Below are 23,265 nucleotides of genomic sequence, written 5' to 3' on the forward strand. Positions count from 1 at the left end.
TATGGGAGTGCTGCACTGTCTGAGGTGCCGTCTTTCAGGTGAGACGTTAATCCAAAGCCCTGTCTGCGCTCTCAGGTGGACGTAATGGTACTATTTCAAAGAAGAGCCGGGGGGGGGGGGGGGGGGGGGGAAAAAAGAAAGTTATCCCTCAAGCAACATTTAAAAAAAAAAATGATCTGATCATTATCTCATTGCTGTATGTGGGAGCTTGCCGTGCGCAAATTGGCTGCTGCGTTTCCCACATTACAACAGGGACTACTACAATTAGAAGTACTTAATTGGCTTTAAAGCACTTTGAGACGCCTGGTGGTCGTGAAAGGCGCTATATAAATGCAAGTCTTTCAATCGTAAATGCGCACAAATTCAATTCCTTCTGCTTAGCATTTATAAGACAGGCGCTCTACATCTCACTCTCGCCCCAGCTTTAAGCAAAACAAAACAAATTAAAAGCATAAAAACCATGCAATGTTTTAACGAAATAATCAGAACACTGCACATGCACTTTAGCCGGGATCTGAGCGCAGGTCATCCTTCAAACCAGTCAGTTTGCCCCAGTTGCACTAAGCAGCACTTTTAAGTGTACATTACTCCTTAGGTATGCATCACAGTGGTTTAACTTTACGAAATGGAAATGCAGCCAGACTATAATTACAATATTAAATCAATAATGGCATAAATATAAATTTAATTAATTCAAGTTCATTTTAAAACTGTGTATGATGATCGTCATGTTGTAGTGCGGTCTCAACGACCACATCCAGTCACGACCATCATTAATTCACTTGCAACTCACCACCTGAATTTCAAACAGACAAAAACAAGACTGTGTTCATTCAACTTTGCCTTTTAATGGGTTTTTACAGCTGTTCATTCATTGACCAAATTTGATTTTCGGTAATACAGCTGAGTAAGTACAAGATGATTAGCGAGGAGGGAAAAAAAAAGTAGCTTCACACCATTTTTACTCAGGCAACTAAACAGTGTAGTCCTATCGACATAATGAGGCAAGTCTAATTCTCTAGCAATCAAAGCACCGCGCCAAAATACTGGTCTCAGAGCAGGGGTAAAGTCTTCCAAGATCAAATACAATGTTCTACATACACTTCAAGTGTTGAGGCGAGATACTTGTGCTGTTTTATTGGAGTTGGAATCAAGGGTTGGGACAACAGTTGCTTAACCACTTGAGTGCTATGTTAAATATTGTGCAGAATTGAATTTACTAACTCCTTGTTCTACCTGGCCAATTGTAACTATCAGGATTGTCCATGCAACTAAAGTTGGATCTACCCAAATGTCTAATGGATGCTCGAAATTCCAACTGAACATTATATAAAACATCCCGTCAAGCACAGTATAATAAATGTTGGGGCAGCAGTGATATTCCTGCCACTAGTATATTCCGCAAGTTCCAAGTTATACTAAAAGCCCGCTAAAGGCATCTAGCAGTAGTCATGACTGTGCCAACTTTCTCCAGTTGAATTTCTTTAATCTAATTGAGACATAGCAACTGAATGGACTCCCCAGATTGATGAGTGGCCACAGATAATATGTTAATATAGAATGCAGCTCTCTGCTACTTGAGATGCATTGAACTTAATTCAGAAAAGTTGCTCAACAGTTCTGAAGCCCTGCTAGACAAAGATTTAGGTGCATCAATAATTCTATCACATTGTCAGGGAATACATTTTTTTCTGCTTTGCTTTAATAATTTCTACTTATATCATTGGCATTATCAATATTCAACATGTGCAACCTCCTGCTAGACAATCCGACACACGGGTAGTCACAACACAAGAGATCTACTGCTTTTCTTGGGGAGGTGGGTGCAGGGATGGTAGAAAGCCAGATAAAGCTAACGACCCAGTGACAAGTGGCTTCCATAAAATGAGAACTGGCCATCACAATACGTTCAGAAGTTAGCACCACATTTAACCTACCTTTCCGACTGTTTACATCAACTACCGTACATACTGTTGGAAAGATTTTGTGGCTTGTCGCTTGTCAATTTCCAGCATGCCACACACAGAGCCCAAATTATTGGCGTAACCAAGAATAGCAAGTGGGCACACTGGCTTCTACCAGTATTGCCGTGAAGCTCTAAGTCTTCCACCTGCAAAGACAAGACTTAATCCCAACCCCCAACTCCAATTGATTCAATGTACCCAAAAACAGTCACTTTACAAACACAGTAAACCTATTTAATACCTGCATCAGTTACAATTGAGCCACACTTGGCTGACAATCTGGGTTACAAAGGTTCTATTGTCAGAACTTGTACTGGTTTTAAACTTCTTTACATGCTGGTAACCTTAATGGTGGTACCAAGTCAAAATGTCCAGTGTGGTTGTACAATAAGGCATCCTAAATTCTGCTTTCTCCATTTAAGTAATCGTGACTTGATTCTGACAGGTTAATAATGGTGTCTTTCATTTATTCTACAAATCATTATTTTTTTTTAAATATTAAAAAGATAAGCCATCCCCCCAGTGGATGATCATTGCAACTATAACCTGTATGTAGGTTGACTATAGTGTGAACATAGCACAAGAGAAATATGGAGCAGCTCAACGGTAACGTTGGGAACCCCCGACATTTGTGCACACAGCACTGCAACATCCACATTCAACCCAAAAACCACCAATGTCAACGGCCATCCCGTCCCTTATAAACCAGTAATCATCTAGTGCAAACAGTTGGGAAGAGGAGAAGCAGCTTCAAATGAGGACCGCAAAAAAAATCAGCACAGAAATCAGGAATCTTCCCTTTTAAGATCTTTGCAATCACATGGAACAAAATGGTTTCATGAAAATGAAGGATTAACATTTCGGATGGGATCCTTGATCAGATCCAAAACGTCCGCCCCTTAATGAGGGCGTCCATCTGCTATGCTTTCCCTTGCAGTGTTTATTTCAGGTTTTCAACATTTGCAGTTTTTTTTCATAGTTCTTCAATAGGATTACAAAGGGGGAAAAAAAGGACTTGCATTTATATAGCACCTTTCACGACCACCAAAGCGCTTTATTGCCAATGAAGCACTTTTGAAGTGTAGTCACTGTTGTAAGGTAGAAAACACGGCAGCCAATTTACTCACAGCAAGCTCCCACAGACAACAATGTGATAATGACCAGTAAATCTGTTTTAGTGATGTTGATTGAGGGATAAATATTGGCCAGGACACCGGGGATAACTCCCCTGCTCTTCTTTGAAATAGTTCCATTGGATGTTTCACGTCCACCCGAGAGCGCAGACGGGGCCTCGGTTTAACGTCCCATCCAAAAGACGGCAGCACCGACAGTGCAGCGCTCCCTCAGCACTGCACTGGAGTGCCGGTCCAAATTTTTGTGCTCAAGTCTCAACTATCAAAGTATATATTACGAAGTTTATGCATCAAAATTTATAGATGTTTAAAAGCAGATTATGGAGTAAAATATATTAATGCTGCTCAGAAAAGGGCAGCAATCACACGTCACACATCAAATTATTCGCTACACTAGAAATTCATTCAGAAAAATAGGTTGTGGTAAGGGGAAGAGTATGCTACAATGTTTTAAACTCATCACATTGCTGAGATGATAAAAGAGTTTTCTAATTAAAGGGGTACAATTCCTCTCTTTTTCAGATCAGCAAGCAATCTGCCCTCAGATCTGTGACAACACACTTGGGGCAACCGATGCCCCCGATCTTCCTTCTGTTGTGGAGCTCCAGGCCTCCATGGGGGGACTTGCCTCTTTGTGGCGCAGAACTTAGCAAGTGAGAGCATGAACCTACGCTCCCAGCTGTGGCACAGCACATTAGGAGGACTAATCCACTGTACCTTCCCTTGAAATGGGTGTTAAACACAGAATTAACTAATGTGTTACTTGGCCAGCAAATATTAGAGACATCAAATCAGTGAATTTAAATTAAAAAAATTATGGAAGTGATGTTCCAAATAAATCTACAAGGACACTGCTGCATGCTTCAAATGTGAAAAGATTTGTGCAATTTGATGATTTCTAAATTACCATTCAAAAAAATGAGGATAGTTAACATGAACATGTTTTCAGTGGTTCAGTGGATGAGTACAGTGCAGAGTGTGGTACTGGGTCATTTCTATCGATTGAGTTACAATTGACCTCATTGTCTTCAAAGGGCGGAGGAGCGAGGAGTTGTGGGCCTGTGAACCAGTCACTGTAATTATGCGTGGGGTCGTTGGACAGCATAGGGTTCAACTATGATGCCCATCACAGTTAAGTAGCAGGCCAATGCTCACTTTGCCTGGCTCACTTCAAGACTGCCCGGTTGGTGGAGTTAACGGAGGGCTAATGGGAAAGGTTGAGGGGCACAAAAAGGTAAGAGCCTCCATCACCATTCGACATCGTACAATCAGGAATTCATGGTTTTAATGCTTTGAAACTGCCCTTTTCTGCCTTTTGCTTCCAGGGATCTGCCAATGGTGTTCCGTACAATGCTGTGCTGCATCCTTTGATTTTCTGCTCCTATGAGGAAGCGGTGGCCATTTTTTTCAGCCCTTTACCCAACGCCAGGGCCGAGAGTGAATTCACCGTGTGGGGAATCCTTGAGCTCATCCATAAAGCAGGTACAACCAGAGGAGGCCGAGGAGAGTGGGGTGCATAAAATTATGAGGGGGCCTAGATGTAGTGGATAGGAAGCACCTATTTCCCTTAGCAGAGAGGTCAGAAACCAGGAAGCATTTGGTTAAAGTAATTGGTAGAAGGATTAGAGGGAAGTTGAGGAGAACTTTTTTCATCCAGGGGTCTGGAACTCACTCCCTAAAAGGGTGGTAGAGGCAGAAACCCAAACCACATTTAAAAAGTACTTGGATGTGCACTTGAAGTACCGTAACCTACAGGGCTACAGACCAAGAGCTGGAAAGTGGGTTTAAGCTGGATGGCTCTTTTTCGGCCGGCACAGACACGATGGGCGGAATGGCCTCCTTTTGTGCAGTAAATGTCGATGATTCTATAACTTTATGCTCCAAGAGGTACTTGCACATTAACCAACAAAGCCCTGAAACTTGAATTGATCCAGTGTTCTGGGAGCCTATTAGTTAATGAAAAGGGTGGATCACTTACTCAGCTTTGGTTTCCAATAGAGATGAGACCACAGTTAAAGGTGTGCAATGATGAGCTCCACACGAACTGATCACTGACTCACCCTCATTGAAACAGCAAAGTACCTGTACTACCATAGGTCAAGACAAGTTTCATCACTTGTTTTACAACATTCCCAAAGGAAGTGAGCAATAATACACAAGAAAGTGCGAGGATATTTGGAGCTTAACTACAATGATCATTTATGCACTCTAATACATGGCAAAAATATCATCGGGGCAAAAACAAACATGCACACATCGCTGTGTACACTGAACATTTACATCATAAACCTTGTTTGTGGATCCGTAAGTTTTAAAAAAAATGTTTTAAAAGATGTGTGTTTCCTAAACTGTCCAAATCTCAAGACCCGAACCAATTCGTCTAGGCTCCAACATTACACTACAACATTGGGGCAAGGAAGTTTTGAGGTTGCAATGTAAATCCCTAGACAAGCTCTTGCCCAACTTCAGAGCGAGACTCCCTCCTCAAGACCCTGGACTCCAGATTTACCCTCCTACCTTTCGTTACCAGAGCAAACCAAAACGACGATACAGCTGGAGTGTTAATGCAGCCGGAGACTATTCCTACCAGTCCTAGTGGGCTGGACCTCCCTGCAAGGGATGGTGTTAAAACAATACCAGCAGCCTCCGCGGTGATCCAAGCTGCACTAAACGCTGGCTGGTACACTTGAGCGCTGCACTAGCCCCATGGCAGCATATCGCAAGTTGCCCGAGAACTATGGAACTTGTCTACATGAATTTCTACCTCTTCAACTGATGAAACTCAAATGAAAGTTAATGGCAGTGTCCATAGCTCCATTTACAGTCAAAAATAAATTTAATAGCCCATAAAGGCTATACATTCATAAAAGTTTAAAAGCTTTGCTTTAAAAAAACAAATTGATAATATTTCACCCACCCCTCCTTCCCCCGCAAATACATACGAGCTAAAGAATTCCAAAGTAACCAAAAAATCTACAAAATAAACACATTGGGGAAAGGAGGGCGGAAGGAAGCACTTTACAAAATGTTTCTTCTAACCTGTCAAATTAACCAGCCATTCGCGCTGCAACGAAGGTTCAAATATATATCGTACAAAAATAAAGGTTGACAAAAAACTTTCATAGATCTGTTGAAATACAAAACCTAATTTACTGAGGTTAGTATTGAGCGACTAGGCAAATCTATATTATGTTTGAGCTATTGTCTTTTATTTACAAAAAGGTACAGGTACGTCTCAAATCCGTCTGTCTGAAAATCGGAATTGTCCGAAAACTCAACATTTTTGAGAAAACCCCATTTGATATTCAGTAAAATCAAATCCAGAATTAATGTCCAAAAACTGGCAGGCCAGACTAGTTATTGGCTTTGCCCCCCATGTCTTAAATGGTGTGTGATTGGTCCGTGCCTTGCCGAATGACTCGCGACCCACGCCACCATTATTCTACTTCATGCGTTCGAGAAAAATCCAAAAACCGGCAAGGTTTCGGTCCCAAGGTTGCCGGATTTGTGACGTTGTACCTGTAGAATGGGAGGGGGAAAAAGCAATTTGCATAGTTTGAGCTTGACAGCAACCAAAAGGGCCCACCATGACGACAAATGTCTGCACTGAAGTGCTTTCATCAGCATCGCTTCTATTGAAACTCTTCCCTTTCCCAGTGAATTATCAGGTGCTACCTCACCCGCCCCTCCCCAAAGTCAGAGGAGAGGCCATTACTGGTGGAAGGGGGCAATATGACAGAAACTCCTTGCTTTTCTGTGAAACTGTACGCTCCTTGCAAAATTGGATCTGCACCCCTCTTACAAGAAGCCATACGCCGCAGAGTACTGGTGGCCACTATGTAGCTGAAGCGTACACACTGACCAGTGAATATTTACGCCAATGTAAGTTCTAAACTTTCAATGGTAGAAGACTTACGATCAACCGAGTGTTCTGATGGCTCATCCAAATGGGTCTTTTAGGAAGTTCATTTTCAAGGAAGTTCTCTACTGATGCTACGTCATCCCATCGGGGGATCAGACATCGGTTTAAGTTACTCAGAAAATAAGGGAAAACAGCGCAAGAAATCAAGCAAAATTCATTTGTGTTTTTAAAAAGTGTCATTATTCATAGCCCTTCAGAAATCCAACCATTACAATGAATCAAGGTGTGCAACATCTTTTCCCCTCCACTCGCCCCCCCCTAGCTATTTTTCCCCAAAAATGTGAGTTTAAATTGTGTATGCTGAGATTTTTTCCCCCCCCCCCCCCCCCAGAGGGGAGAGAGGGGGGAAAAAAGATCAGCACTGGAAGAGTTAGGATCAATAATGTGAAAGAGCTGAATTAACAGCCAAAGCAGACATTAATTAAGCCTCCTTTATACTTTGGAGTTCAATCGCTTTTAAGACAGTTCCCCCAGATGTTATGAAAAGCTTGTTATACAAAAAGATAAAGTTCAGCACAATTCTTTGTAAGTGTTGGATTTTATTAATAAAAGACACCAAAACTCATTCCAACACGCGTTTTAGTGCTCTGTAATTACAATCTTGGAAAACATAATGGCCTTTACATGATTGCAAATTGCTACATTAAAAAAAAAATTCATAGAAGGAAAGAGACTGACTACAGAACTAAAAGTAATTCATTGCTTAATTGCTATTTTCTGTAGTCAGTCTACAGTGGCTGTGAAGCAGTAGTGAAGCACTACAAAACGGGAGCGTGTGTTACCGCAGGGCATATCTTTATCCCCGACACCTCCCCAAATGGCCCGGTCGGTAAATGCATCTTTGCTAACCTGGTAGAACATAGTTGTAGGCCGGTTATACCTCCACTCTATCATGCACTGCCTGTGAAACACAACTAGACACAAGTGATAGGGAACATGCAGCCACTGTTCTTTCAAGTCTTCCTAAATTCAGCATGGCAGCCCTGGACTGCAGAATGTAGCACAGCCAAGGGCGCCCACAGCCTATTTCCAAGTGCATGATCCATTTCCAATGAAAACTTTTTTTTTTTTTTATAAACGTTTTTTTTTTAAATACATAAATGAGATTGGACTTTGGATATGATATTAATGATTCAGCAAAGCCAACTAAGGCATAACACTCCTTCAATGGCCTTTCCATGTGTTACTCTATGCGAAGAGGCCCTATTTCCAGTTCTCAAAAGAAACCAGTTTCAGAATTACTTTAGAGCTGGACACTTATAAAACGGTCATATTTTTGGATGCTTTTATAGGCTAAGTGGACATTATTTCTTGAGCACAATACAGGTCACTGATGAGATCCTGGTTCTGAAATATGGAAATAAAACACAAGGGTTATTTGGGCGATGCGATGGAAAAATTCAAATGTATGGACTGCACTCATTCAAGAACCCTGGCTTTCTGATCGTGATGAAAAAACTAATAGAATCATGGAATGCGATCCGTAAAGCATTTGTAAAAATCCCAGAAATCATAACATGGAATTGGCCTTACTCAGAAGCCGATGGACCTGATTATATAGAGAACAGCTCTTTCATGAATAATAACAGCAACGGTGTATTCGAAGGAATGAGGTATGTGCACTGGGTTTTAGCCTGTTAATTTCTATTTTACCCCATTAAAAAAAAGCATCAACAGATTTCAGCACTTAAAATACAAAAAAGGCAGTTTTTTTTGAAGTCATTGAAAAAGGTTGTATAACTAAGGTGGGAGGTAGTTATGCCCTTGTAAACTTAAAATATACATGAATGCAATATTTCCTTTCACTTAAAAAAAAATGTAAAAATCATGACTTCAACTGAGCTTTCGATTTAAGAGCAGAGCTGCCCGCTTCCTGGAGGATGATTCCTGGCAAATATGGTTAGCTCCTGGAGTTTACAGTTTAAAAAAAAATGGCATCTCACACAGGAGGCTTGTTAAAATTGCTCCAATCAACTCTTGCGTGACAATACATTACACACTGGCTGAGCCATCAAGGGGTTCAATCTCAGCTTGGGCCAGTGTTCTTGTACTGCAGCAGTGTTGGGACACAGGTTCACATCACGCAACTCCTTTTAGAAAAAAAATTCCAATCTCAAGTCACGCCACCACGAGGAGCTGATGTTTGAAAATCAGAGGCCAGAGGGAAGAATAGAATCAGAGGGAAGAATAGAATCAGAGGCCAGAGGGAAGAATAGAATCAGAGGCCAGAGGGAAGAATAGAATCAGAGGCCAGAGGGAAGAATAGAATCAGAGGCCAGAGGGAAGAATAGAATCAGAGGCCAGAGGGAAGAATAGAATCAGAGGCCAGAGGGAAGAATAGAATCAGAGGCCAGAGGGAAGAATTGAATCAGAGGCCAGAGGGAAGAATTGAATCAGAGGCCAGAGGGAAGAATTGAATCAGAGGCCAGAGGGAAGAATTGAATCAGAGGCCAGAGGGAAGAATTGAATCAGAGGCCAGAGGGAAGAATTGAATCAGAGGCCAGAGGGAAGAATTGAATCAGAGGCCAGAGGGAAGAATTGAATCAGAGGCCAGAGGGAAGAATTGAATCAGAGGCCAGAGGGAAGAATTGAATCAGAGGCCAGAGGGAAGAATTGAATCAGAGGCCAGAGGGAAGAATTGAATCAGAGGCCAGAGGGAAGAATTGAATCAGAGGCCAGAGGGAAGAATTGAATCAGAGGCCAGAGGGAAGAATTGAATCAGAGGCCAGAAGGAAGAATTGAATCAGAGGCCAGAGGGAAGAATGCCAATCGCACTTCAGTACGTACCTTGTACAGCAGCACTGCCAGAGGGCAAGTTGAGACATTCCAAGACCCTGAAATGTCAAAGCAGCCCAGTGGAAAATGAACCAAATGTGACCACAGCAAGTTTTAGAGCGGTTGGACTGAATTATATCCGAAATAATGAACTTCCAAATTACTTTTATGGCAAATTGACGTACAGTCAGCAGAAAAGATTAGGAGCCCAGCCATTCTCAAACATCCGAGGAGGAGGGAGGCAGTTCTGGAGAGACCTGGGATTTCCAGCAACATGATAAGCCAGCAGAAAATATAAAGACCATACTTAGCATTTCTGATGTCTGATTGACAAATAAGCTCAACTCCAAGGCTTTGCTTTTGATTGGACACACTGCCAGCCTTGGCACGTACCATCTACCGAGCCGTATGGACAGTTCCCGGATACACGATCGATTGGGAAGCCTCACAGAATTGAGCATGTTATAAGTCTGTGAGTTCGAATACCTGGTACTGAAAGCTTGTGCTTTTTGTAGTAAATTATGACAATTACCCCAACGACTAGAGACTGATCAGCACAAGTCCAGTGCCAAAATATAAATCTCTCCATTTCCACAAGAGAGAGTTGAAAATGGTGCTCTCCTGTTGTACCACACAAGACCCACACGTCAACCAAGAGTAGAATACCAGCTAAGGTTTGGCTGAAATAGAACAGGCTAAAGTGATTTGATATTGTCTGAAACATGTGTCTTTAAAACACAATGGAATTATTTTCTTGTACTGCAATCTTCATCACCATCGTGTGTAGGGGGAGGAAATAAAAGATGAAACTAGCAACGAATATCCTAAATAAATGTGAACTTTAGGGCTGAACACACTGACGAAACCATTCTTTCGCTCCAATTATTGATCTCTTGCTACCATTTCTTATACCTCAGGCTGGTGCACACTGCTCACTTAGCCAGGCCATTTGATTTGCCGTGATTATCTACTGATGAAATGTGGGGGGAAAGCACCCGCGAGACACCCATAGTCCACTTTAAAGCAAGTCTCGTTACCACAGTAATCAACACAATGGGTTGGGGCAGGGTGAGAAGGGGACTTTTAAATAGTGATCAAATCCAGGATTACTTGAGCAAACAAAAAAAAATTATAAAAACTAAAGCGGCTGAAATTAAGTGAGAAGACAGCGCTCTGACCCAAAGAACAAGAAATGGTAAAGAAATATTTTGAAATTTAACAAGTAAAAATCACTGAAATGAATGGCTTCGGAACTGCCTTTTCCTGTTTCTCTAAGGTCTGCATATATAACAGCCACTTTTAATATTGGATTTAAGCTCTCGTATTGGTTCATACTCAAAAAGGCCTATTTTGCATGCCAGACTGCCTTTCCGTGCATAAAGACATTTATGGCTTGTATCCTATGGCTCAACTGATTTCAATAGCAGACAGATAGAGAGAAAAAGCAGCTTGTAAAAAAAAAAACACATTTCAGCACACACTACACTTCACACAATCAGATCTGGAAGCCTAGAACACAGCACAACAGATTCAGAACAAATTAGTCAAGTACTATCGCTGTGGAAAAATGTGCCTTTTAGAGGGTTTGATGCAGTATCCTGCTCAGCACCATGGTTTGTCCATGGACAGTACCAACAGACAATTTCAGACTCTTCAGAGGTGTTTGAGCACAGGAAGGGAAGATTTGGTTTGGGTCTAAACAGTTAGCCTTCATTTCTCCATGTCCCCCTCCTTATACTTACCACATCCAGCAGATTAGAGGAACACCGGCTTTAGGGCCTAATATCCTATAGGGGTATATGACGTGGACACGAACGTGTCAACATACTTCCGAAGAGAAGCAGAATAGTTAAACTTAACGGGTGTAAAATGAAAAGATTTAAACTGGAACTTCTCGCCCATATAATGAGCCAGAAATGTACGCGGGTCAGATTTTAAAGTGCTGGTAGCACATCATCACCAATATATGGCGACGCACTCTTGGGAGCTGGAGAACTTTTCTTTCTTTTAAAAAAAAATCAACACAGATCTATTCCAGTACTGTGATTACAGACAGCTCTAAGAGTATAGTTGCAGTAGGCAAAAAGGCAGATAATGTGGTAAACTTTAAACCTCTTCAAACATTAAGTCTACAGAAAGCAAACTGAGGCTTTTAAGACTTGTCTGTACCAAAGAGTTAATACAATTGTATCACCATTGTACGCATTACAGCGTGGTTATATAGATTTCGTTTTAATCCATGATCTCTCTCCATAAACTGTATTTATGTGGGCTCCAATGTATTACAATACAGGAATGAGCTTCTGAGACTTTGGGCTCTGATAACGTTACGACAATGTGCAATCTTTCCTATCCCGGGTGCAGACGCCCCCAGCATTCTCTGCGTCTCCCCACTCTCCCCCACCCCCCCTCGACCCACCCAACACAAGTTGCAGTTTGATTGTGAGATTCAGGCAAAGCCGTGCAACAACTCTGCCTTTGGTAATACTGTGTTCATCAGGCACCTAAGCAGGAAGATTTCTTCAACGTCATCAACAATTTTGCGATGATGAGCCGCGGGGACTTCTCTTAACGTCTAGTGCAGAACCTCAGGAGGCGAAATGCTGCGTGGGACGTTAATGCCCTCGCACTATTGCAGTGCGTGCATCTCACAAAGATGTTCATCACCCCGCCAATTATTTTAATTTCCCTTTTTTTCCCCTCCCGTCAGTGATGCGTATGTTTTCATTGTGTAATTGTCCTGAACCAAGACTTCCACGGATATTTTGGAAAGGGGGGGGGGGGGGGGGGGGGGGGGAGGATGGGGGAAAAAGAGGGGAGAGAAAGATGGAGAGGCTTGGTACCTTCCCCAACAATACTCTCACATTTGCACTCTGAGCGCTCGCTCGTGCGCAGTCTTGCATTGATGTTCTTATTTTTCATTCCTTCCACACGTTCACCCGTCGTCATAGGTTCATACGCAGGTGTGCTGGTCTGTTTGGGGGTACGGGATACGTTTGCTTTTTGAAAGGCACAGAGCTCACGCCCATGGGGTGTCGGATTGGCAGTGGAGCAGATGCCTCTCCACTAACCGTCACGTCCATCTGTTCCATCCCTATGTCCATTGGGTAGTCTGACGATCCGTGTCCTCTGGGAGGGTCCATGCTGGCGCCCCGTCCCCAGCAGTCAGCAGTTGAGAACTTTACAGGGCTGTAAAATACAGTGGCAGTAAGCGAGTTGTTCACAGAGACTAACCTGCTTCAACCCCTAGCCCAAAACAAATCTAATAATGTACAAAAAAACACACAGTGGGGAACTAAACCGGGATCTTCCAACATTCTGTACAGATTTGTATACACGAGAACCCATATTTGAAGCAACACTGCTTTAAAGGGGGGAGTCGTTGCTGCAGTTTCGGTCACGAGTTCGGTTTGCTGTAGTTCATGGCTGTATACAGCGACTCCATTATTCCCATTTACACTATTTGATGGAGTCCTGCCATAAGTCTCTACCCCCCCCCCCCACCCCACACCAACTCATTGGCTGAGTGTTCATTGACACCACGTAGCTGCGGACAATTGCAGCCCACCCATTGCTGCCTCGAATGAGATCGGCGAGCTGGTGATCAAACCTGGCATATTCCCAGTCTCCCATGGCTCAGTGCCACTGAAGTTTTTATGTCCCTACCTGCTGGACTCTCTCAATCTGCGATAACCATCTAATTTTTATACTAATTTTCTGTTCTAGGCAATAACATTATTTTAATATTTACGCCCACAGAACAAAATGACTGCGCTAAGAATTTGCTGGACCGTTTCACCCAACATTAGAACGAACACACAAGTGACAAAGTTGCTCATGATTTATTCAGTTCAGACCAGCCATTGCACGATGAATACTCAACAGGATGTCAAGGGATATGGGGATAGTGCAGGAAAGTGGAGTTGAGGTCAAAGATCAGCCATGATCTTATTGAATGCCGGAGCAGGCTCGAGGGGCCAAATGGCCCACTCCTGCTCCTATTTCTTATGTTCTTAGTTTACTGCCCTGCATCCTTTATTTATAACACTTCGATGATGAAAGCCTAGGGGAGATAAAAATCGTATTTCCACAGGAATTACACCACAAAACACTTTGAATTGATTTTCCTATGCTACAAAATGAATCATTCAAATTAATTCTGTCCTGTTGCCAGTCTGTTAAGAAATAGAATGGGTCCCTGCCAGCTGTGTAATAGGAAATAACTCCACTCAGGAAGCAATCAATTATTGTTAAGGTCCGCCTTGCTTGTAAAGGGTTTGATCACTCACACAGACACATCAGGGTAATTTCGGCATGGCTCCACTCCCTTTGCGGAAAGGGCCCTGGGTCAGAGAGAGGGCTGACGCACCCAATGGCTGTTTTACAATCATTTTAAAGTGATTGGCAAAAGATTCAGAGGTGACACGAGAATTTTGTAATGGTGAAGCGAGATTAGGATTTGGAACATACTGCCCGATAGGGTGGTGCAAACAGATTCGATAGCAGCTTTCAAAAGGGAATTGGATAAATACTTGAGAGAAAAAACTGTAGGGATATAGGGAAAAAACTGTAGGGATATAGGGAAAGAGCAGGGGAGTGGGACTAACTGGATGACTCTTCGAAGGAGCCAGCACAATTACGATGGGTCTCCTCCTGTGCTGTACTATTCTATGATTCTATGATTCTATGTGCTCCCATTCAATAAGAATCTATACCAGGGGCTAAGTGAATCCTATCTACATAATTGACCAAAAAGTTTTTGAAATGCTACATGTAATAAGTCATGTAAGTGTTACATTTCAGGCGCGCAAAAAGCACACTGTTCTGATTGGCCGCTCAGGGGAAAGTTTAAGCCAATCAGCACTTTGATCACTGCTTCCTGAGCAGATCATTTCCAAAATTCTTTCCAAATTTGAGGCCCACTTGCCACTTCGAATCTATCCTCGTTTCTACTTCTAACATCGAACATCCTTTAAGGAAGGAAACCTGCCATCCATACCCAGTGCAGATTTACCAGAATTGTACCAGGGCTGAAAGGATTATTTTATGAAGACAGGTCACATCGACCAGGCTTGTATTCCCTTGTGTATAGAAGATTAAGGGGGCGATCTAATCGAGCTGCTTAAGAGTATTAAAGGATTTAATACAGTAGATAGAGAGAACCTATTCCCTCTGGTGGGGTGGGGGCAGTGGGAGTCCAGAACAAGGGAGCATAACTGTAACATTTTAGTCAGGCCATTCAAGGGTGATGTCAAGAAGCCCTCTTCACCCAAAAAGTAGTGGGAATCTGGAACTCTCTCCCCCAAAAAGCTGTTGATGCTGGTGGGGGGAAAAGAGGAGGGTGAATTGATGATTTTTGTTGGGCGAAGGTATTAAGGGTTACAGAACCAAGGTGGGTAGATGGAGTTAAGATACAGATCAGCCGTCATCGAAGTGAAACAGAAACATAGAAAGCAGTTGCAGGAGTAGGCCATTCGGCCCTTCGAGCCTGCACCACCATTCAATATGATCATGGCTGATTATGCAACTTCAGTACCCCATTCCTGCTTTCTCTCCATACCCCTTGATTCCTTTAGCCGTAAGGGCCACAGCTAACTCCCTTTTGAATACATCCAATGAACTGGCCTCAACAACTTTCTGTGCTAGAGAATTCCACAGGTTCACAACTCTCAGTGAAGAAGTTTCTCCTCATCTCGGTCCTAAATGGCTTGTCCCTTATCCTTAGACTGTGACCCCTGGTTCTGGACTTCCCCAACATCGGGAACATTCTTCCTGCATCTAACCTGTCCAATCCCGTCAGAATTTTATATGCTTCTAGGAAATCCCCTCTCATTCTTCTAAATTCCAGTGAATATAAGCCTAGTCGATCCAATCTTTCTTCATATGTCAGCCCTGCCATCCCAGGAATCAGTCTAGTGAATCTTCGCTGCACTCCCTCAATAGTAAGGATGTCCTTCCTCAGATTAGGAGACCAAAACTGCACACAATACTCAAGGTGTGGTCTCACCAATGCCCTGTACAACTGCAGTAAGACCTCCCTGCTCCTATACTCAAATCCCCTCGCTATGAAGGCCAGCATGCCATTTGCCTTCTTTACTGCCTGCTGCGCCTGCATGCAGTGAATGGCAGAACAGGGAACAGGCTCGAAGGGCTATGTTCCAGTCTGGCCTATAATTGACTCCAGTCCCACACCAGTGTGGTTGGCTCTTAACCACCCTCTGAAGTGGCCTAGCAAGTTACTCAGCTGTCTCAAATCTGGGCAACTGATAAGACAATAAACGCAGGTCTTGCCAGCGAAGCCCCCTCCCCCCCCGGCCCCCTTCGAGAATGGAAAAAAGATCTTGCATCTCGTCACCAGTAGGAGGATCCACTAGGTTCAACGTAGCAGAGAAAATGAAACACAATCATCAAATAAATTCAAAAACAGGAAAGGCTAGAAATGCACAGCAAGTGAGTCAGTAGCTGGAGTAGAATGATGCTTCAGCAGGACATAGGTGGAAGATAATTTTCAACAGACTGGCTGGGCCAAAGGGTCTATTTCCTTGTTGTAATTTGAATGTAATTCTCGGGAGGGATTCACCCAAACTTGTGTATTTTTTTTTGATTGCCCGGCTATGCATTTCCAGCACTTTACACTTTTATTCCTGATCTCCGGTTTGTGTGTGTATTATCTCAGTTACAAGGCTCAAAAGATATCCGATTCACCAGGGAGTGGAGCTCATTACTAATTCTCGAGGATTATGTTACAAGTGCAGGGTGTGTGTGTCCATAGATGATCCTGTACATAGAGGAATATTTAATTACCTGACAGGAGTCCGTGGGCTGCCAATAAATCTGCGAGGTGAACGGATTTTTGGCTCAAATGAGAATTTTTCCTTAACGCTTTCCAGTACTGATGGAGCCACATACGTGAATCCCTGAAAATGGAGAGAAGAAATGGTCATATATTTTCGTCCTTCCATGAAGATGCCAACGTTTGCTGGGCTGCAGTTCCACAAGTAGCCACAGCCCTCTGGCACCTCTCCCAAGCAGTCATTCTGCACGTGAGCACAGACAGGGTGTGGTGTTCTGCTCGGCAGCAATCACAACCGCACTCGATCTTGTCTTTGTCCGACAACTACACGCCTGCACTTTCCGTAGAGTCATTAAGAATCCTAGCTAAACTTCCGCCCCTTAATGTGTCTGACTCCCCACAGCACAATTTATCATCAGTCGGGAGTGCGCATGGAAAATATCCCAAAACAATACTGTATCACTCATCTCGGAAGTCATTCTCTGCAACCTCATCCTCAGCCCTACAAATCTTTTGGTGATGTTGGCTGAGGGATAAAGATCAGCCAGGACATCGGACAGAATTCCCATGCTCTTCCACAAGAAGTGCCGTGGGGAGCTTGTACGTCCAACTAAGACGGAGCTTCGATTTAATGTCTCGTCTGCAAGATGGCACTTTGGATGGTGCAGCTCCCTCAGTACTGCTCTGGAGTGTCGGCCTAGGTTACAGCGCTTAAACCCCCAACCTTCTGACTCAGAGACCTCTAAGCAAAGGCTGACATCCCAAAAGTAGTACATCATTTACATTTTTGCCGCAAAACAAATGTACGACTGAATATTTTCAGTGAAGCTGTAAGAACATCCTAAAACCATTGAGAATGCCCAAAAAATCCTTCAGTATGTCTGATTAAAAAAAGCCCAAAAGAAGTTAGTGTGTGCTGGAGATTCTGGTGTATGCAAGGATCAGGGGCACAAATTAAAATTCTTGAAAAAAACCCTAAAGCAGACAATAGAAAAATGTTCACCACCCAAGCAACGATAAAAATGAAATATATATATATATATATTACACACACACACTGCACTGGGAATCCGCTGGGATATGAGGGTCCAAACACCGGCATTCGCACCGCTCGGCAATTTCAGTGTGGAGTACAACGTCCCGAGTATTGACCCGCTGTCAAAATTTGTTTCGTGGTGAACCCATAGCGCCCCCTAGTAACCCTGCCAAAGAAAGCTGGCGCAGAGCTATCCCGGCGACGGTGGAGGGAAGGAATGAGCTAAGCGCGAGTGATTTTTGTGGGCGGGCGGGGGAGTAAAATATTGGGAATGTTTTTCAGGTTTTTTGTTCCAATTTTTTTGTTGTAGCAGGGAGGCCTCTCTCGGGGCGCTATGAATCCGGCTCTTTAACACGGGATATTCAGCGCTCTAAGGGAAGTGTGGAATGCCTCCCTTCGTGCTCCACTCCGTCAGGGCGCGGCTGCTGAATTTCTTGGCCGCCAATGTAAACCATTTCCTGGCGCTAAATTTATCCACCACCCGACATTACCGCTGCAAAAAACCATCAAACTAAGTTCCAGCCCACATCTCAACACACGTGATAGTGCAACCAAACATCGATTTCTGGGTAGCACAGTGCATTAAAGCCGCTAGCTTTTGAACTCTGATCTGGATTCAAGTTTAGCCAGACTGACAAGGCAAAAGTCTCCTCTGCATGCTGGTAGTAATGATCCTGTGAGACACAAGTTTGGACAGTTCTCAAACAAGCTCCAAGTAGGTATAAGGTAAGACCTACAGAACAAAACTCCCCCCCCCCCCCATCTGGCAAGAACAGTAAAAGTGCCACATTGTCACAGGGGTAGACGTTCGAGGTCTACGATGAAGCACATTACAGGGACAGAGTAGAGAGTGCTCCTGCTGTACCTACTCCTGATGCTGACGCACGTTATATCGAGCCCACAGCGCAGAAATGGTCCATTTGGCCCCACTGGTGTTTATGCTCCACGTGAGTCTCTTCCCATCCCTCTCCATCTAACCCCCATCAGGATACCCTTCCAATCATTTCTCCCTCGTGCTCGTATCTAGATTCTCCTTAAATGCATCTACGCTATTCTCTGCAACTACTCCCCGTGGTCCATATAGCGGTCCGTGCTCCGGTGCCAACATCTCTCGACTTGACGAGCACAACTTTAAAAAGAAAACACATTAATTACTTCAAACAGCAGAGGCACATGGTACATCTGACGGACTTACCAGGAAGACTTGATTGGCACTTTCGCTGAGGGTTGAGTCATCAGGGCTGTCAACAGGTGTCTGTCGGGTGAACTTTGAATCAAACTGACTGACATCATCATCTGATTGCTGGAGAAAAAAAAAGGCATGATTCATCTAGAATTGGATGACTAATCCTCAGGATCCTCTCATCTTTTGTCTCCCATTCATCTTTTCTGGACACTCAGCACAACTCTGAACAAAAAAATAAATAAATCTTTTGTTTACAGAGAGCCTGGGTAAGCACGAGGCAAAACAATTACCTTGCTGCGAAAGATTCATGCAATTTTGAAACGTTAGATGGGGACCTGCAAAAAAAAATAAAGCAACTCCCTTTCATGTGCAAGTTCCATTTACCGGAGCTTTTCACATCTACAGATGCTCCCTTAAGAGCCGAACACAAACAAAATTTAACATGCATATCCTGCACTCATGCAACAAGGGAGCAAAAAACTCTCAAACACTGGCCCGAAAATTGTGGCCTCTCCGGGTGCGTATGCACACGACGAGGCCTCGCAAATGCCGGTTCTCGGCACGAGAGAACTGGCTTTTGCGATCGCGCATCCGGGAGAGAAGGACATTCGCGGGCAGAGATTTGGGTTATTTGCCCAACGAATTTCCTTCAAACTCTTACACCTGGTAAAAGCAGGCGTGATTAGCCTACTTTTAGCAGCGTAAGAGTTTTAAAGCAGAAAAATTAAATGTTACTACCTATTTTTACATTTAAAAACCCTGTCTATGAAGGTAAGTTTATGTTTAACACTAGTAAAAAAACACATTTTTCTCTAAAACATTTAATTGAATGCCATTTCTATCAATTTAGAAAAAAGTATTTAAAAAAATTTTATGCTTGTTTCATTTAATTTTAGGGTTATTCTCATCGATAGTAATGGGAGCTTCGAGCTCCGGTTACTATCAGAGAATACTACATTGTGTTGGTAGTCCAGGTCCACATGATCCCAGGAAATGCATACAATCCTGGAAGACATGTTCCCGTATGTTGGACTGCGAAACTAGGCTTCGGAGCGCAATCCTAGGTTCCTCCGGGACATCCAGATATTTTCGTTAAAAACATTTCAGCCGAAGGCGTTCGCCCGCAGTAAGCCTCCGACCGCAATTCCACCCGCCTCCCACCCCCCACTATTTCTGCAACACTTCTCTATTTCTTCCCATCAGCCGACAACACTCCAAACCCAGCGTAGCATTTTGATGTTTTATTTTACGCCACCCCCGTCATATATTACAAGGCCCCATGAGAAAACCAGGCCAGAACGCTGGTAGTTAGTAGAGATAACAGGACACACAGCAAAGCTAATGGAAGGGGAGTGAAACCAAGACCCCAAAATATACAAGGGAGGGGCTCCACCGATTAGTCACATCATATTGGCCAGGATGGTCGCAGTTTCAATCCTCAGTCTGTACCCGGGTTAAGTTGCATTCAGCCAGGCCAATAGCAGGATAGCTACATGGATCTAAGTACAGTTTACAAGCAATGTTCCCTTGAAGCTGCGCAGACGCGCAGCACTCTGAAGCTGGCTTTTAAGTAGAAAAACTGCGCACGCGCAGAATTTTGAATGACGGACGCAGCCAGTGAAAGGGGCCGCGGGGGCCCAAAAAAATAACAGCGAACATTGTTTACAAAGTCACTCAAACCCAGGTACATCACACTTACCTCTATCTGCTGCTCTGCGTGTTATTTAGTGTTTAAAAAAGTGAATACACAGCTCACATTGAGGTGCCAGACAGTCGTGGCTGAGTGGTTAAGGTGACGACGGGTTAGTTATCTGTTGAGGTTTCCCTGCACAGGTTCAAATTCTCCCGATTCCAATTATAAGATTGGAATTTTAGGGACCATTTCTATAGTTTCCAATGTGTAATATGTGTTCTAAAGTGTCTGGTCTCATAAAACTAACATTCTGTGGGAGTTTTATTTTATTTGTTCCCAGGCAATACTGACGAGGCTCCATTTATTGTCTATCCCTAATTCCGAGAGATTGCTACGTGCTAAACCACTTCAGATGACACCAAGAGCTAACTCTGCAGTGTAAACTGTCAGTCACATCAGGCAGGGCACCAGTGAACCGGTTAGCTTTTTACAACAGTCTGGCAAACTTTCATGTTCAGGTGTCAAATGACCAGATTTATTGAATTCCATTTCATAACCTGCCATTGTGGAATTTGAACTCCAAGCATCTGGTTGCTAGGCCAGTTCCAATAACCATTACACTACCCAAATGTTTAAAATGAACGCGAATACTGCGTAAACAGGTTCATTATTAAAACAGGTCTTTGATCGTTTTATTGTGGGTGGAAAAAAAAAGGTTCTAGCAGAGGAACAATTTGAGATGCAATCTTACGATCTCCAACATCAGACTCTTCCACTGAATAATATGGGCCCGGAAAAACTGTAAAAGCAACCCCTCAAATTATTCAGATATGTTGAGGTGTCACTATCACCCGGGTCAGACGATTGTGTGTTAAGTCCTATTGCAAAAGCACGAATGCATAATCTGGGCTGACATGACACTGCGGTGCTGTCTTTCGAATCAGACGTTAAACCCGAGGCCCCGTCTTGCCTAACAGAAGGCATAACAGATCCCATGGCACTATTTCGAAGGAGGGCAAGGGAGTTCTCCCCGATGTCGTGGCCAACATTTCGCCCTCAACCAACTTCATTAAAGCAGATTATTTGATCATTATCTCATTGCTGCTTGTGGGATCTTGCTGTGCGCAAATTGGCTGCCATGTTCCCTACATTACAACAGCTCCTACACTTCAAAAGTACTTAATTAGCTGTAAAGCGCTTTGGGACTTCGAGGTCGTGAAATGCCCTGTATAAATGCAAGTCTGTTTGTCTTTGAGGGAGTGCTACACAGTGGAGGCCCCGACCTGCGAGGGAACATCAGCAGCAGGTCGGGGCCATAAAAGGAGCGGCAAGCGTCCGTCATAAGCAGCGTGCAGACATGCCACTACAAGGTGCAGTGCGAGCTGGTGCAGGAGGGTTGTGAAGAGTGATCGTCATCAAGATCCAGGTCGGTGATTGGAGCGCGGGCAGATACAGCAGGAGTAGCAAGGTCGGGGCAAAGGAGCGGCAAGAGACTGTGGAGGGGCATGATTGGGGCCCAGGGGCAGAATGGACCAGCCCACAGTGCGATGTGTGTGTTGCACTAGGTCCATGCAGCAGAGCTGGTCTCCAGTTGTCTTGGGTAATCCTTGCCACTGGACCAAGACCTAGCTCTGTCAAACCCGTGTGGTGGCTGGTGTGCAATGGCCACCCCACATTAAAAAAATCCACGCACAGGCATCTTCCACCCTTCAGGATGTAGTTCAGGTCCTTCATTAAAACACCTGTGAACTCGCCCTTTTTTTTTGGCATGGAAGCAAGTCATCCTCATTTCGAGGGACTGCCTATGATGATGATGACGACACAGTTCCATCTTTCAGATGAAACTTTATACTGATGTCCTGGTCAGAACACTTCTCACTGCAGTCTTCATAGAGGAGAGGGGCAGTTCTCCCAATGTCATGGCCAATATTTATCATTTAACCAACATCGGTAAAAACAGATTGTCTGCTCATTTACTTCATTGTTGTTTATAGATCTGTTCGCAACTTTTTCTGACGCTAACAGTGACTACCATGTCAAAAGTATTTCATTGGCTGTGAAGTGCCTTGTGTCGTGAAATGCACCACATAATTGCAATTTCTTTAATATTGCCCCAAGGAGCACAATTTATTTTATTAACTTACTCCTCCCTTGGTTAGAGAATAGATTACACTTACCAAACTCCCCAAGTACTCTGAGTTTAACCGGCAAGTAGCTGACCCACACAGACCAGGATGATCCCAGGTAGGATGCCATGTCTTAGTTTATCAAGATAGGCTAAAAGAGTTTGGACTCTACACTTTAGAGAAGCACTTGGAGGTGATTTGACTGAGGTTTACAAGATAATGAAGGAATTGATTGTGCTCCAGTTGAGTTTGTTTCAATTCAATAGGTGAGGGAGGAAGGGGTCACAAACTGAAGTTGCACAAGGCCAAATCTAAGTTGGATGTCAGGAGATGGTTCATTTCCCAGAGACCTCTGGAACAGGCTGCCGCCTCATGTGGTGGATGCTGATACGCTAAATTCCTTTAAGCAGCTGGGGCGGAGATCACCTCTTACAGAAGATAAGTTCTGAAGTGATCTTCTGGACTAGTTTCGATCGTCTCGATAGGTCGGAGGGGTATTTTCCAGATTCTTTCCCCCAAATTGGCCTGGGTTTTATTGTGTTTTTTTTTGTCTCTTCCAGATCATAATAGGAGTAGGCCACCTGCCCCTCGAGCCTGCTCCACCATTTAATAAGATCATGGCTGATCTGATCATGGACTCAGTTCCACTTCCCTGCCCGCTCAAAAATCTAGCTCCACCTTAAGACCCAGCCTCCAT

At 43.6% G+C, this 23,265-nt stretch overlaps 1 protein-coding gene across 1 annotated transcript in view; it reads right to left on the minus strand.

Moving 5' to 3' along the window:
- Positions 1 to 828: 828 nt before the first annotated feature.
- Positions 829 to 23,265, minus strand: part of rps6kb1a (ribosomal protein S6 kinase b, polypeptide 1a) — a 90,895-nt gene continuing 68,458 nt past the window's right edge. Inside the window, exons 13-15 of the mRNA XM_070856943.1 lie at positions 18,819 to 18,926; positions 16,599 to 16,711; positions 829 to 12,983 (exon numbers count right to left, since the gene is read on the minus strand). Of these exons, the coding sequence (XP_070713044.1) occupies positions 12,740 to 12,983; positions 16,599 to 16,711; positions 18,819 to 18,926 (465 nt within the window). The 3' untranslated portion in view covers positions 829 to 12,739. The remainder of the gene's footprint in view (positions 12,984 to 16,598; positions 16,712 to 18,818; positions 18,927 to 23,265) is intronic.

The sequence above is a fragment of the Pristiophorus japonicus genome, chromosome 16 (genome assembly GCF_044704955.1).
Source record: "Pristiophorus japonicus isolate sPriJap1 chromosome 16, sPriJap1.hap1, whole genome shotgun sequence".
NCBI classification, from domain to species: domain Eukaryota; kingdom Metazoa; phylum Chordata; class Chondrichthyes; family Pristiophoridae; genus Pristiophorus; species Pristiophorus japonicus.